General features: G+C 40.1%; 1 protein-coding gene across 1 annotated transcript; it reads right to left on the minus strand.

Moving 5' to 3' along the window:
• Positions 1 to 4,965: 4,965 nt before the first annotated feature.
• Positions 4,966 to 12,100, minus strand: tspan31 (tetraspanin 31). Its single transcript, XM_024005810.2, has 6 exons — positions 11,915 to 12,100; positions 10,820 to 10,987; positions 7,281 to 7,361; positions 6,521 to 6,661; positions 5,942 to 6,052; positions 4,966 to 5,701 (listed from the first exon to the last, which is right to left on the minus strand). Exons 1-6 carry the CDS (start codon positions 11,975 to 11,977, stop codon positions 5,627 to 5,629), a joined length of 639 nt encoding a protein of 212 aa, XP_023861578.1. The 5' UTR covers positions 11,978 to 12,100; the 3' UTR covers positions 4,966 to 5,626.
• Between the last annotated feature and the right edge of the window lie 226 nt (positions 12,101 to 12,326).

Raw genomic sequence — 12,326 nt, forward strand, 5'->3', positions numbered from 1 at the left:
ATAATTATTATTTCACGTATAATTCACTGTATCACAATTCCAGTGGTTCAGAAGTTTACATACACTAAGTTGACTGTGTCTTTAAACAGCTTGGAAAATTCCAAAAAATTATGTCATGGCTTTAGAAGCTTCTGATAAATTATGTCAATTAGCCTGAGTCAATTGGAGGTGTACCTGTGGATGTATTTCAAGGCCTACCTTCAAACTCAGTGCTTCTTTGCTTGACATTATGGGAAAATCAAAAGAAATCAGCCAAGACCTCAGAAAAATAATTGTAGACCTCCACAAGTCTGGTTCATCCTTGGGAGCAATTTCCAAACGCATGAAGGTACCACGTTCATCTGTACAAATAATAGTACGCAAGTATAAACACCATGGGACCACGCAGCCGTCATACCGCTCAGGAAGGAGACGCGTTCTGTCTCCTAGAGATGAACGTACTTTAGTGCGAAAAGTGCAAATCAATCCCAGAACAACAGCAAAGGACCTTGTGAAGATGCTGGAGGAAACCGGTACAAAAGTATCTAAGTATCTATATCCACAGTAAAATGAGTCTTATATCGACATAACCTGAAAGACCGCTCAGCAAGGAAGAAGCCACTGCTCCAAAACCACCATAAAAAAAGCCAGACTACGGTTTGCAACTGCACATGGGGACAAAGATCGTACTTTTTGGGAAATGTCCTCTGGTCTGATGAAACAAAAATAGAACTGTTTGGTCATAATGACATCGTTATGTTTGGAGGAAAAAGGGGGAGGCTTGTAAGCCGAAGAACACCATCTGAACCGTGAAGCACGGGGGTGGCAGCATCATGTTGTGGGGGGTGCTTTGCTGCAGGAGGGACTGGTGCACTTCACAAAATAGATGGCATCATGAGGCATGAAAATTATGTGAATATATTGAAGCAACATCTCAAGACATCAGTCAGGAAGTTAAAGCTTGGTCGCAAATGGGTCTTCCAAATGGACAATGACCCCAAGCATACTTCCAAAGTTGTGGCAAAATGGCTTAAGGACAACAAAGTCAAGGTATTGGAGTGGCCATCACAATGCCCTGACCTCAATCCCAAAGAAAATTTATGGGCAGATCTGAAAAAGCGTGTGCGAGCAAGGAGGCCTACAAACCTGACTCAGTTACACCAGCTCTGTCTGGAGGAATGGGCCAAAATTCACCCAATTTATTGTGGAAAGCTTGTGGAAGGCTACCCGAAACGTTTGACCCAAGTTAAACAATTTAAAGGCAATGCTACCAAATACTAGTTGAGTGTATGTAAACTTCTGACCCACTGGGAATGTGTTGAAAGAAATAAAAGCTGAAATAAATCACTCTCTACTATTATTCTGACATTTCACACTCTTAAAATAAAGTGGTGATCCTAACTGACCTAAGACAGGGAATTTTCACTAGGATTAAATGTCAGGAATTGTGATAAACTGAGTTTGAATGTATTTGGCTAAGGTGTATGTAAACTTCTGACTTCAACTGTATCTATACATTGGAAAAAAGATAGTAAAAAAATAAATGAGAGATATAAGAAAGATCAGGATTTTTTACATTTTATTTAATTACTCATATTTAACCCCTTATTATTGGAACTAAAGTACTTCCATGTACAGTATACTTCCATAATTATTTTTTCTAAACTCTTATGAGTTTAGTGAGGCTTGTGGGCGTCCAAGAGAAAAACACATGTACGTGTTCGTGAGTCTCACCTTTCGATGTTGGGGTCATATTAGTGTGTAGCCCAAACTGTTCGGACGCTACAGACAGAAGTTGGCAGATCGGCTGTACTGACTTCAGACGAGTCCCAAGGCGCTTGTGGGGGTCGTAGTCATGAGAATCTCCTCTTTCCATATTAGTCATATTAGTTTGTAGGCCAAATTGTTTGGAAGCTACAGACATTTTCGTGAGAAGACCAATTTTCCGAGATGACAAACACCTCTGTAGCTCTGCCACCTTCCACCGCAGAAGGCCGATATCGGCAGATGCGGTGGATTGAAACTCAGCCCATGTAAAAATGTATATACAAGATATCTCTAGATTTTTTAGTATTATGCTAATTWGATAGATAAATGGCCATGTTATCAGATCTCTAATATAATATATAATCCATAATTTTAAGATATTGTATGATGCATATGGTACTAGTTACTTATGTCTTTGAAAAGGCATTGTACATTACATGACACAAACACACACAACCACATAAAATATCATTATAGGGCCAGATGGTTGTCCCTGTTGGTGTGAATCTCCACAGCTCCTCCACTCCTCCAAGTTAATACACCCGGCATATGGACATGCATCACAGGGTAGGGAACGGGCTCAGTCCCAAATGGCACCTTATTCCTTATTTAGTGCACTACTTTTGACCAAAGCCCTTTGAGTCCTGGGCAAAAGTAGTGCACTAAATAGGGAATAGGGTGCCATTTGGGACATGAACTGGCAGTAGGCCCTCAGGAGAGCACACTGACAGGATGGGGATGATGGGGACCAGCGAGGTGTTCAAACCACACACACAAACACACACCCAGTTTGTGGACCAGCGAGGTGTCCAAACCACACTGCCGTCCGCGTACCGGAAACTCTGAGGAACCAAAGCCCTTACTAGGCACATTTTACTTACATAAATGTTCCTATTACACTCCAGGGGATAGGCCCCGCCCGACCTGTATGCAGGTACACCACCCGGCCAAGTCGTATACGTAGCCTATTAAAACACCCTCATGTGATTTGGTTACATCCCATCTAGGGGCGGGTGTTGAAAATTTGCATGAGCTATGGTACAACGTATCGGAATATTGTTGATTCAATGTCAATATCAGTCCCACATAAAATCAATGTATAACATACTATGGTGGTAGCAATCTCATGTCATGGAGGGATAGACTAGGGAATTAGGGATACTCAGATTATGTTCCCATTGTTAGTAAACTTGTTTGTGCTTACTTAAAATTATGTGCCATTTATTTGAATTGGTAAAGTAATGCCTGTAACTAAATGGTCTCCTGTGTATTATTACCCAGAGTCTGCTGTCATGGGACCCAACAAGAGGATCAATAGACTTACATTATAGGCATGAAAAGGATTCGGATTTACAGACACATATGAAGCCTAGACCTGGATTAAAAAGCACTTTCAGTGGAGATTCTCCATGGAGTAAGATTTTTAGTTCAGGACTAGGCTTTATCTGTGTAAGGGAAACCACCTCATACACTTACAATTGTCTGAGAGAATTTCCTCAATCTTTTTTCCCAGTCCTGACTCCTTAAAACCTGACTGGAAAATGTACAGTATGTGGCATTTATATTCAATAGATACAGGACTACATACCTCTATCATACTGTTAATGTTAGTCAGCTGATCTTCCAGGAATATATTGCTATAGTCCACCTTTTCTAGTTCCTCTTGACTCCTTTTTTAAGCAATTGAATATGGATGTTGTGCAGCTGAATTGGTATAAGCGCTGTGCTGCCACTGTGTGGTACATAGAGAGAGCTGCACATTGTAAAACAAGCTAATCCTTAGCTGGCCATGGATAACATGTGTATTACAATAACTACTCAAATGTGAATTGAGATAATTTCCTGCCTAGAAGTGAGTCTCAAAATAGTCAACGTAAAACATTTATCCTATCTTGTCATTTTTATTTTGAAATTGAAGTCTCAAAAATTCAAGATAGGGTACAATTGGGATAACAAGTGCACAAGGTTTTAAGTAGGGTACATGGTCTATAAGGTACAGAGTTAATATAATGCGTACAGATAATATATATATGCATTAGACCGTGTAGTGGCTCCACTCAAGCACCATATCCACCATCAAAACCATATTAATTCACCATAAGTGGTTCAAGTAATACAAGCGCTGACATTTCAATTCATCTTAGTTGATCCAGATCAATAGAGGCCAGATGAGATGCCACTCCTCCACACCTCTGTGTAAGACATAGAACAAGCAGTAATGTGTTTTAACGAAAACACCTTACTAACACTAGAATATTAAGCCCATTAAAAAAAATGTCTGCTGTGCATTATCAAAAGATTTAAAAATGAGTTCAACACTGTTGAACAAAATCATGTCAGCAAATGAGGACAAAACCAATGACATCATTCAGCAAAACAACAAATGCACAAACAAACTGAGGATTACGGAAAATAAAACAAGTACAGCAGGTACTTCACTATAGCTTCGACCAAATTAGGCATAACTTCTGATTTTCAGCTAAAAACTTGAAATGATCGATAATAGATCATTTCCCTTCCAGTTAAAGGTGCCAGTTAACATTGTATTGCTCATTACAATTATTTTGGAAGAATACAAGACTTAGACATACCCAAATGATCTTACTACTTTCTTACCTTATCATAAACCAATTCAGAGACGTGAACTATTGCTATTGGAGAGGTCATAGTGTACTTGACTACCATGTCCCTCATAGGTCACTAAATCGTTACACTTATTGACATCATTTGTGAAACAAAGGAACATCGGAAATGCAGGAGGTGTGGATCATCTTAACCATCAAACCCGTCTTTCATGATATTGAAAAATTTCAAAAGATTATATACATGTACAACAATAAGGGCTGCAGTCCATTGGCGATCTACCTACTTACTTATGTGAATGTTAAATTAGTTGGCTCAGTTAAAATCGAACTTCTAAAATACAATACCAGCATCTACGGCATCATCAATTCATCTGAAAAACATACATTTCCATCACACACCACTTCCAACGCGCACCCATTCCTTTGCGACAACAGTTACTTTGAGATTTTCYATCTGACTTCAAACAACACAGCATTTCACCTCAAGTTAAGAGAGAAAAATAGAAACTTCCTGAATAATGCATTTGACAGCAGTGGGTACATACCATACTGTAGTGCCACACATCACAGCTAGCACTAATCTAGAGGGCCATACTCAGCCGAATTAACAATACATACAGGTTGGAGGAAAAGGTTAATTAAATTTGCTTATTAAACGTTATACACAGTAGGGTTGTCAATAGGCATGGGAGAAAACAAGGTACTGTAGGTATGACTGTGCAGCAGGGCAAGTGTAAAAGAATGTCTACGGTTACATGGTTGGAATATAGTCAGTCATCAAAGATCCGGTACTCAAATCAAGGCTGGGCAATAGCCAAATGGAGGTAGCCATTAATCCTATCATACATAAGATCTGGATCCTTGCCAAAATCGAGAAGTTTGACCTCTCGCTAAATCTAAACTAGGCAATATGAAGAGGAGTGCTTGCACAAACAGAGGTTAATGCAGTAGGTAGGCGATGTGTTTTAGTCCAGTGTGAATTTAAGGAAGGTGTGTATATCGGAGGGGTGTGTCAGCTTCTGTATGCGCTCTCTTGTCTGCGGATGTCTCCCAAATAGCACCCTATTCCCTATATAGTGCACTACTTTTGACCAGAGCCCTATGGAGCCCTGGTCAAAACTAGTGCACAATAGAGGGACTAGGGTGCCATTTGGAACGGAGCCCATTTGTATGATTGTGGTCCAGTTTAAACTCCTGAGTGTTTCTAGATGTGCACAATTCTACATGTACCGCTACCAGTGTATCTCCTCATTGGGAATCTACAGTACTGCATTAATTAGATGGGGTTAGACCGACTATAGGAAAGCACTGGGATTGGCTCTGGGGTCTTTCTGGTTCCTGTACCGCACTGCCAGCCACACCCCAAGAATCTGGAAGAAAATGATTACATAATTCAGACAAGGATGTGGTCATACCAAATGGCTTTTCACACTACTGAGCCAAAGCAAGATGTACTGAGCTGGCCTGGTTGCGTATCCACCATAGTGTCTGGAATTGTGTACAGTGTGAAAATATCCAAGTTGGCACCGTTTGGTTCGGGTTCAGGTGGTCACGATAGTGTGAAAAGAGCAAAAAGTGCCTAAAGAAAGGCTCGCATCTCAGACACCCACCTCGGTAAAGCTGAAGAAGAGTCCGACCCCTCCCAGGATCTTCAGAGCCTCTGTAGCGTGCTGTAGCATCATGGTACCACAGGTGTAGCAGTTTCTCCTGTCTTTACACGGCTGTAATGGAAGACAGACACGCTCGCAGTCTCAGCTGTGGTGTACTGTTAACAGTAGATCAACTGGCAAATACTCTGATAAAGCACAGGGAGCGAGGTACACACTACACTGGCAAAAGCAAGGGGGAAACATTCAGAGCTTCCTTGACCGTTACGTCACATATTTATATGTGACAGGGCATTACTCATGGATAAAACCAAGTCATTTCTGAAATACATTTTCCTGTGGTGACTAATCATGAACAAGGGGGAAATGTAAAATACAGCTACATTTTTACATTTGAGTAATTTAGCAGACACTCTTATCCAGAGCGACTTACAGTTGTAGGTGCATACATTTTCATACTTTTTTCAGCTACCATTTCCCTGTCATACTTCGTATGAGCAGAAGGACACATGTATTACAAGTACAACTATTTCCAGTTAGTATTTTGCAGGAACATGCATTACAAGTACAGCCAATCCTTACAGCATTGCAGCTGAACCAGTCCTGGGTAAACTGCTTCTGGCCGAGGGTGTTGTTGAGCAGGCCACAGCAGTCCAGCCGGCCCTCCAGCTCTCCCTTGGTGTTGTTGCTCATCAGACTCCAGGTGGAGTTCAGCAGCTTCTCCTGGAAAGAGAGGACATATAATAATAATAATACTAATGCCATTTAGCAGATGCTTTTATCCAAAGCGACTTTGTCATGAGCGCATACATTTTTTTGGTGGCCCCAGTGGGAATCGAATCCATGATAATTTGCATTGCAAGCACCATGCTCTACCGACTGAGCCACACAGGCCCATGAGGACATGAGTGAGTGGAAATACAAGAGAACATGGGCTCTGTTTACACAGGCAGGCCAATTCTTATATTTCTGTCAACTAACTGGTCTTTTGATCAATCACAACAGATCTTTTCACATCAGCTCTTTTTCCCCCTGATTGGTCAAAGACCAATTAGTTTAAAAAATAACCGAATTGGGCTGCCTGTCTAAACGCAGGCATAAAGATGGATTCTACAGAGAAAGAGGGAGTGGAAAGGAGCAGCTGACAAGGCATAGCTGAAATGGATAGAGGAAGGGAATCTATCCATTCCTTTCAGATCTACACAAGTTCCTCGGGGGTAGTGTCAACTCTTACCCTACGAGTTCCGGAGCCTGCTGGTTTTTTGTTCTACCTGATCATTAATTGCACCCACCTGGTGTCTCAGGTCTCCAGAGTTGAGTTTGAGGGATCTATGGTACTCACCTGCTGGTCTTGGTTCATGGCCAAGCAGGAGCATGAAACTCCAAATTGGACAAGGAATACCAGGAAAAGTATGATCATATACTACAAGGGCCCGGTTAAAGGAAACAACAAACTGGTAATTTATCAACTAGGCCTATATTGAGAGAGAGAGAGAACATTCTACATTGGAGCTTCTACATTCTACAATGGCGCTTCTACATGGGAGTATTAAGCCCACTTCCATCTTTGGATTCAAAGAAGGGGAAAAAATAATATTTTCTGCTATTTAATATTTCAACCAGTTTATGTAGTCGTTGTATCCATACCCGTTTTTATTCGAAGACAACCAGATGTTTTATTATTAAGTTATTGACATTTGTAAGTTCCTACAATTTCAAAGCTGCAAAATAACTTGTGTGGTGGCGACTCTCAGATAAACACATTTTCCAGATGTTTTTTGCACCTTCTCAGATAAGTGATCATACTTCATGTAAAATTAAGAGATTCATGTGTTGATATACACATGATAGCATACTACATGGGTATAAATGACTATTTATTGCCAATTGAAACCATGTGTTTTTCATGCTAGCTGTCGTACCACATGTCACAGTCAATACAGTAGCAACATAACTTGGTGAACCACAACAATATAATAGATCTCAAGAACTCACAGCTCACATTTATTTATGCATTTTGTCTTATTTTACTGTTAAATCAACCTTGCATTGTTATACATTCACATTTTTGTAAATTTGACATTTATCTCAGGTGGGCTTAACAGTTACAGTAGAACACAAAGCACCCCCTGGAAATGAAAATAAATATTGTTCAATACTAACTTTGCATTGTAGTCTATAGTGTATATTTATTCCCCAAACTTTTTTTTTTTTTTACTACAAATCATTGTTGTTTCAATTAAGCCCAGCATGCATTGAAACACATGGGGATTGTGTGTTGATATCCCTAATATTCAATGAGCCTGAGCATAACTATGTATTTTCTTCCGATTTATGTTGATTAAAATACTCAAACTACAGTTATGCATCTATCCATGGTGCCTTTAACAAAAGTAAGAACAATTAAAAAGCCTCTGTAGTCTCTCCAAGACGTTTGGAGTAGACAGGTAGTCGTTGATGCAGTGTCATGACGTTGGCCTGAGGGGGAGGTTTATGACCCCCATAAATACCTTTCCCCTTTTTCCTCTCTCTACCAATGTGACTATTGAAAATCCTTTTGTTAACATTGAGAGAGAGTCTGGTGACATCAAAAGATAGGAAACGGAACCATATTTCGGTAATCCAACCAGTTGAAAATATGTGTTGGGACTTAATGAATATGATGTCAGTTCAGTTGGCGTCTGAGACATGATTACTGATGATAGGACGACATAAACTGTATCTTGGAAAATCTACACATTCTAGTTATCAGATTCACATGGAATTGTTGTGCAATTTAAATGTTTAAATATGAAACTATTTGTGAAAAGATTAAATTAAATTTTTAGCTCCTAAATGAGAGAATTGGTTTTCATGAGTAAACTATGCTCAACTCAGTGGCCCCCCGCCCATGTGAACAGACACTGGTTGTAAACACGGCCCTCTCTCCCAATCCTATATAAGCCCCTTGACGAAAATGTAACTTTCTGTTCAAAGGACAAAGACCACCTACAGAACTAAGCCAACCTCAGCAAGAACCCGAAGAAATTAGCATCGAATTTCAATGTGAAGGTGACAACCTACACGCCGGAAGGATGAATTTCGACTATACCAGCCAGAATATAGCATGAGCTTAAAGTATGGCAACTTGGTATGAACTTTGAACTCTTGTTCACTAAAGAAGTGTTACCTCCTAGCCGTTGCATTAGCGCAGCAACTGTAGACGTGGGCTAGGAGAGGACTGACAGAGTATCTGTCTACCACACGACGACGGTACTACCAAGTATCCATTCTACCACCAGACATTCTTCAAAGGAAAACCCGGCCTCCCATCTACGACCAACCGATCGAAGCGCAGCTCAGAGTAAATATTAACTGCATTTTCCTTTTTCAAATGGCTGGTAATTTTGAATGCATAAGATACTGTATTTACGATAGCATAGCTGCCTACAGCCCCGATAGAGACACAAAATCTTTTTGCTCCTCAGTCTTCCCGCTCTTTCACTCAAACCCAACCCCCTTTCCTTGTGTAACCAGCTGTCATATCTGTTCCGTCCACTAGGGACGTTTTGCTTTATGACATAATTTGTAATCAATGTATGATCCATTCTGTGTAGATGTAATTCTGTGTGATTAGTTAGGTATTTAGTAAATAAATAAACCAKATTTTGTATTGCTGATTCAACTTGTTAGCCAGGGTTTGTGAAAATAACCAAGAATTTACAACTTTCAGATGAGACTAAATAAGGTGACGATTAAATATTGACTGCTATTGATGTAAAAGATTACTAGGTCTTTAAGAGTTTATTCGGAAGATAACAGCTCTATAAACATTATTTCGTGGTGCCCGACTTTCTAGTTAATTATTTACCTGATTAGCTTAAAAATTATTTTATAGAATAGCATGTCATATCACTTAATCCGGCATAGCCAAAGACACGACAGCAGAGAGAGAAGATTTTAAGGATATCAGGGATAGAAGACCTACAAGTAGCAGAAAAAAATGGAAACAAATGAGGGACAAGAAGATGACCATTGGACGACTACTCATGCAGTTAGGCCCGGGGCATTGTCATATTGTTGTCTCTCATTCATCCAGGTGATTCTATTTGTTGGTTCACCACATGTACCTTTGTAATGCAACAGTAGAGAGGGAGATTTGAAACTGTCTTCAGACAGGCTTTAGGAAGACAAGTTGAACTAATTAACAATAATAGGAGTACAGCAAATGTGAACCAGCATTTAGATAATTCATTTAAACTTGTGTGTGTTCTGGTCTTTGTGCATGGCTTCTTATCCACAGCGGGCCAGTGTGGGTGCAGGGTTGTGTTCTAACCAAGCAATAACACACCTGATTCAACTAATCCGGTCTTGAATAGTTGAAGTCTATGAATAGTTGAATCAGGTGTGTACTGGTTGGCAAAAACAAAAGCCTAGGTTCACATTGATCTCTGTGGATACGAATGGACACCCCGCTGTTATGAGTGGTAATTTCATTTTGGGGAGATTCATATAATCTAAGATCCCATAAGAAATGTCCGTTTGTATGTTTTCAACATTTGGAAATTGATTAAAATTGATTATTTAAGAGGTGGGTTTATTTGGAATATCTATGGGTTTAAGGGTACTACCCATTAAGCCCAGTCTGGACTTTTCACATATTTTAATCAAATATTTTTCTCTTACAATAACAAATGTCATACAACTCCCCATGAGATGTTAATCTTTCATTTTATCTCCACCTTTCTTACAAAAACTTAGATTTTGGTTGGCTTAATAGATACACTACTCCAAAATGTTGCCCAATACAATGAAGTCAGGGAAACTGTAATTAAAGCCCAACGATTGACTCAAACTGAGCCACGTTAGGAGACTTCCTCCTACAAAACATATAAAGGATACAAAGAAGAGCATGACTTGGTGGTGGTGGATGGCTCCGATGAGTCCCACGATGGCTATGAGAAGCAGGAAGAAGCCCACAGCTATGACCCCACCGATGATGTGGATGCTAGACACGATGCCAAACTCCTTCCCCCATGCTGCCACGCCTATCAGCAGCAGACCTACCAGCTGAGGAGGGGGTTGGTGAGAAGTAGTCAAATACAGTTAACTGTTAACCTGGTCCCAGATGTGGTTGTGTTGTCAACTCCTTTGGTCATGGTACATATTTGCAATGCTCATAGGAGTTGGCAAGACAGCACAAACAGATCTGGAACCAGGGTTAGAAGAAGTCATTGCAAGAGGTAACCAAACAAGCAATCAAGTAAGGAACAACTGTCTCTGATACAACAGTGTTGAGGCAGTTTGTGCTGAGGACATGGGAAAGGTAAGATAATAACTAGGCCAACGTGCTGATTGAGGAATGCATGCTAACAAAAACACCACACACACAGATCTATTATCTATGGGCTGAGCTGGCAGAGGAGAAGTATGCACTATAGCAGGGTTTCCCAACCCCCCCACCCACAAACCAAAACGTGAACCCGGGTGATGGTGGGGCAGGACCGAGTGGACCAGCTGTAACACGTGTCAGTGACYATTCAGAGGTCGAGGGAGATAACGCTCACTGTGAGCTAGTTATATAGCTAAATAAAAACCCTACTGAGTCAGCTAGCTAGCTAATGTACAGCATTGTCTGGAATAGCTAGATAACTAGTTATTCACTTGCAGATGTAGCTATGTTTTTACCCAACCCAAGCAATGATGCGTTCTAATGTAGCAGTTAGCTAACTTTAGTAGGATACCGTTATTTGGTTAGCTAGCTAATGTTAACGTTAAATATTTGACACAATACATTTAACGTTAGCAAAAGCAACAATCTACGTCAGAAATTACCCATATGTCCAGTTAGATGACATCGTAAGCTACTTAAAACGAAATAAAAAAGTGTTAGCTAGCTAGTTACACAATCTTCCATTTGCCAGTTAGCTAGCTATCCAGTTTAGCTGTGTAGCAAGCTAACGTTAGCTAGCTAAGATGTTCCACTTCAATACTCACAATGTAAACCACATTTAAGGAACAAAGCGCGTTTTTAGAGCAGGTAAATCCACCACAGACCATATTCGTATTTTTTATCGAAATTCTAAAACAAAGACRTTGCTTTAATAGCAAAGCTTTCACAGGCTAACTGGCTAAACTGATTTGTTGTTGGTCTGGCACGCAACAGCACACAAGTGAAAAGAGGGCGTTGTCATGACGTTTGTGCAAAACATGACATCATCAAGACTACTAATCCCTGGAAGAGAAAATGTGCAACATTTTCCAAATATCATAATTCTTGAATAAAATCAAATATAGTGTAATATGTTATTCATATCACATATGGGGTAATGAATGATTATCATAAATAAATGGAAGGCCTTACTCCACAAGCCTTGACAAGGAGAATGCAACATAGTGCAGAGGGGTG

This window comes from Salvelinus sp. IW2-2015, linkage group LG17, assembly GCF_002910315.2.
Source record: "Salvelinus sp. IW2-2015 linkage group LG17, ASM291031v2, whole genome shotgun sequence".
Lineage (NCBI taxonomy): Eukaryota > Metazoa > Chordata > Actinopteri > Salmoniformes > Salmonidae > Salvelinus > Salvelinus sp. IW2-2015.

Coding starts and splice junctions, on each gene's coding strand:
- tspan31 (XM_024005810.2), bottom strand. CDS start 11,977: ATGGTCTGTGGTGGATTTACCTGCTCTAAAAACGCGCTTTGTTCCTTA. Junction 6,662..7,280: donor CCATGAACCAAGACCAGCAG/GTGAGTACCATA, acceptor CTCTCTTTCCAG/GAGAAGCTGCTGAACTCCAC. Junction 5,702..5,941: donor TCTTCTTCAGCTTTACCGAG/GTGGGTGTCTGA, acceptor ATTTTCTTCCAG/ATTCTTGGGGTGTGGCTGGC.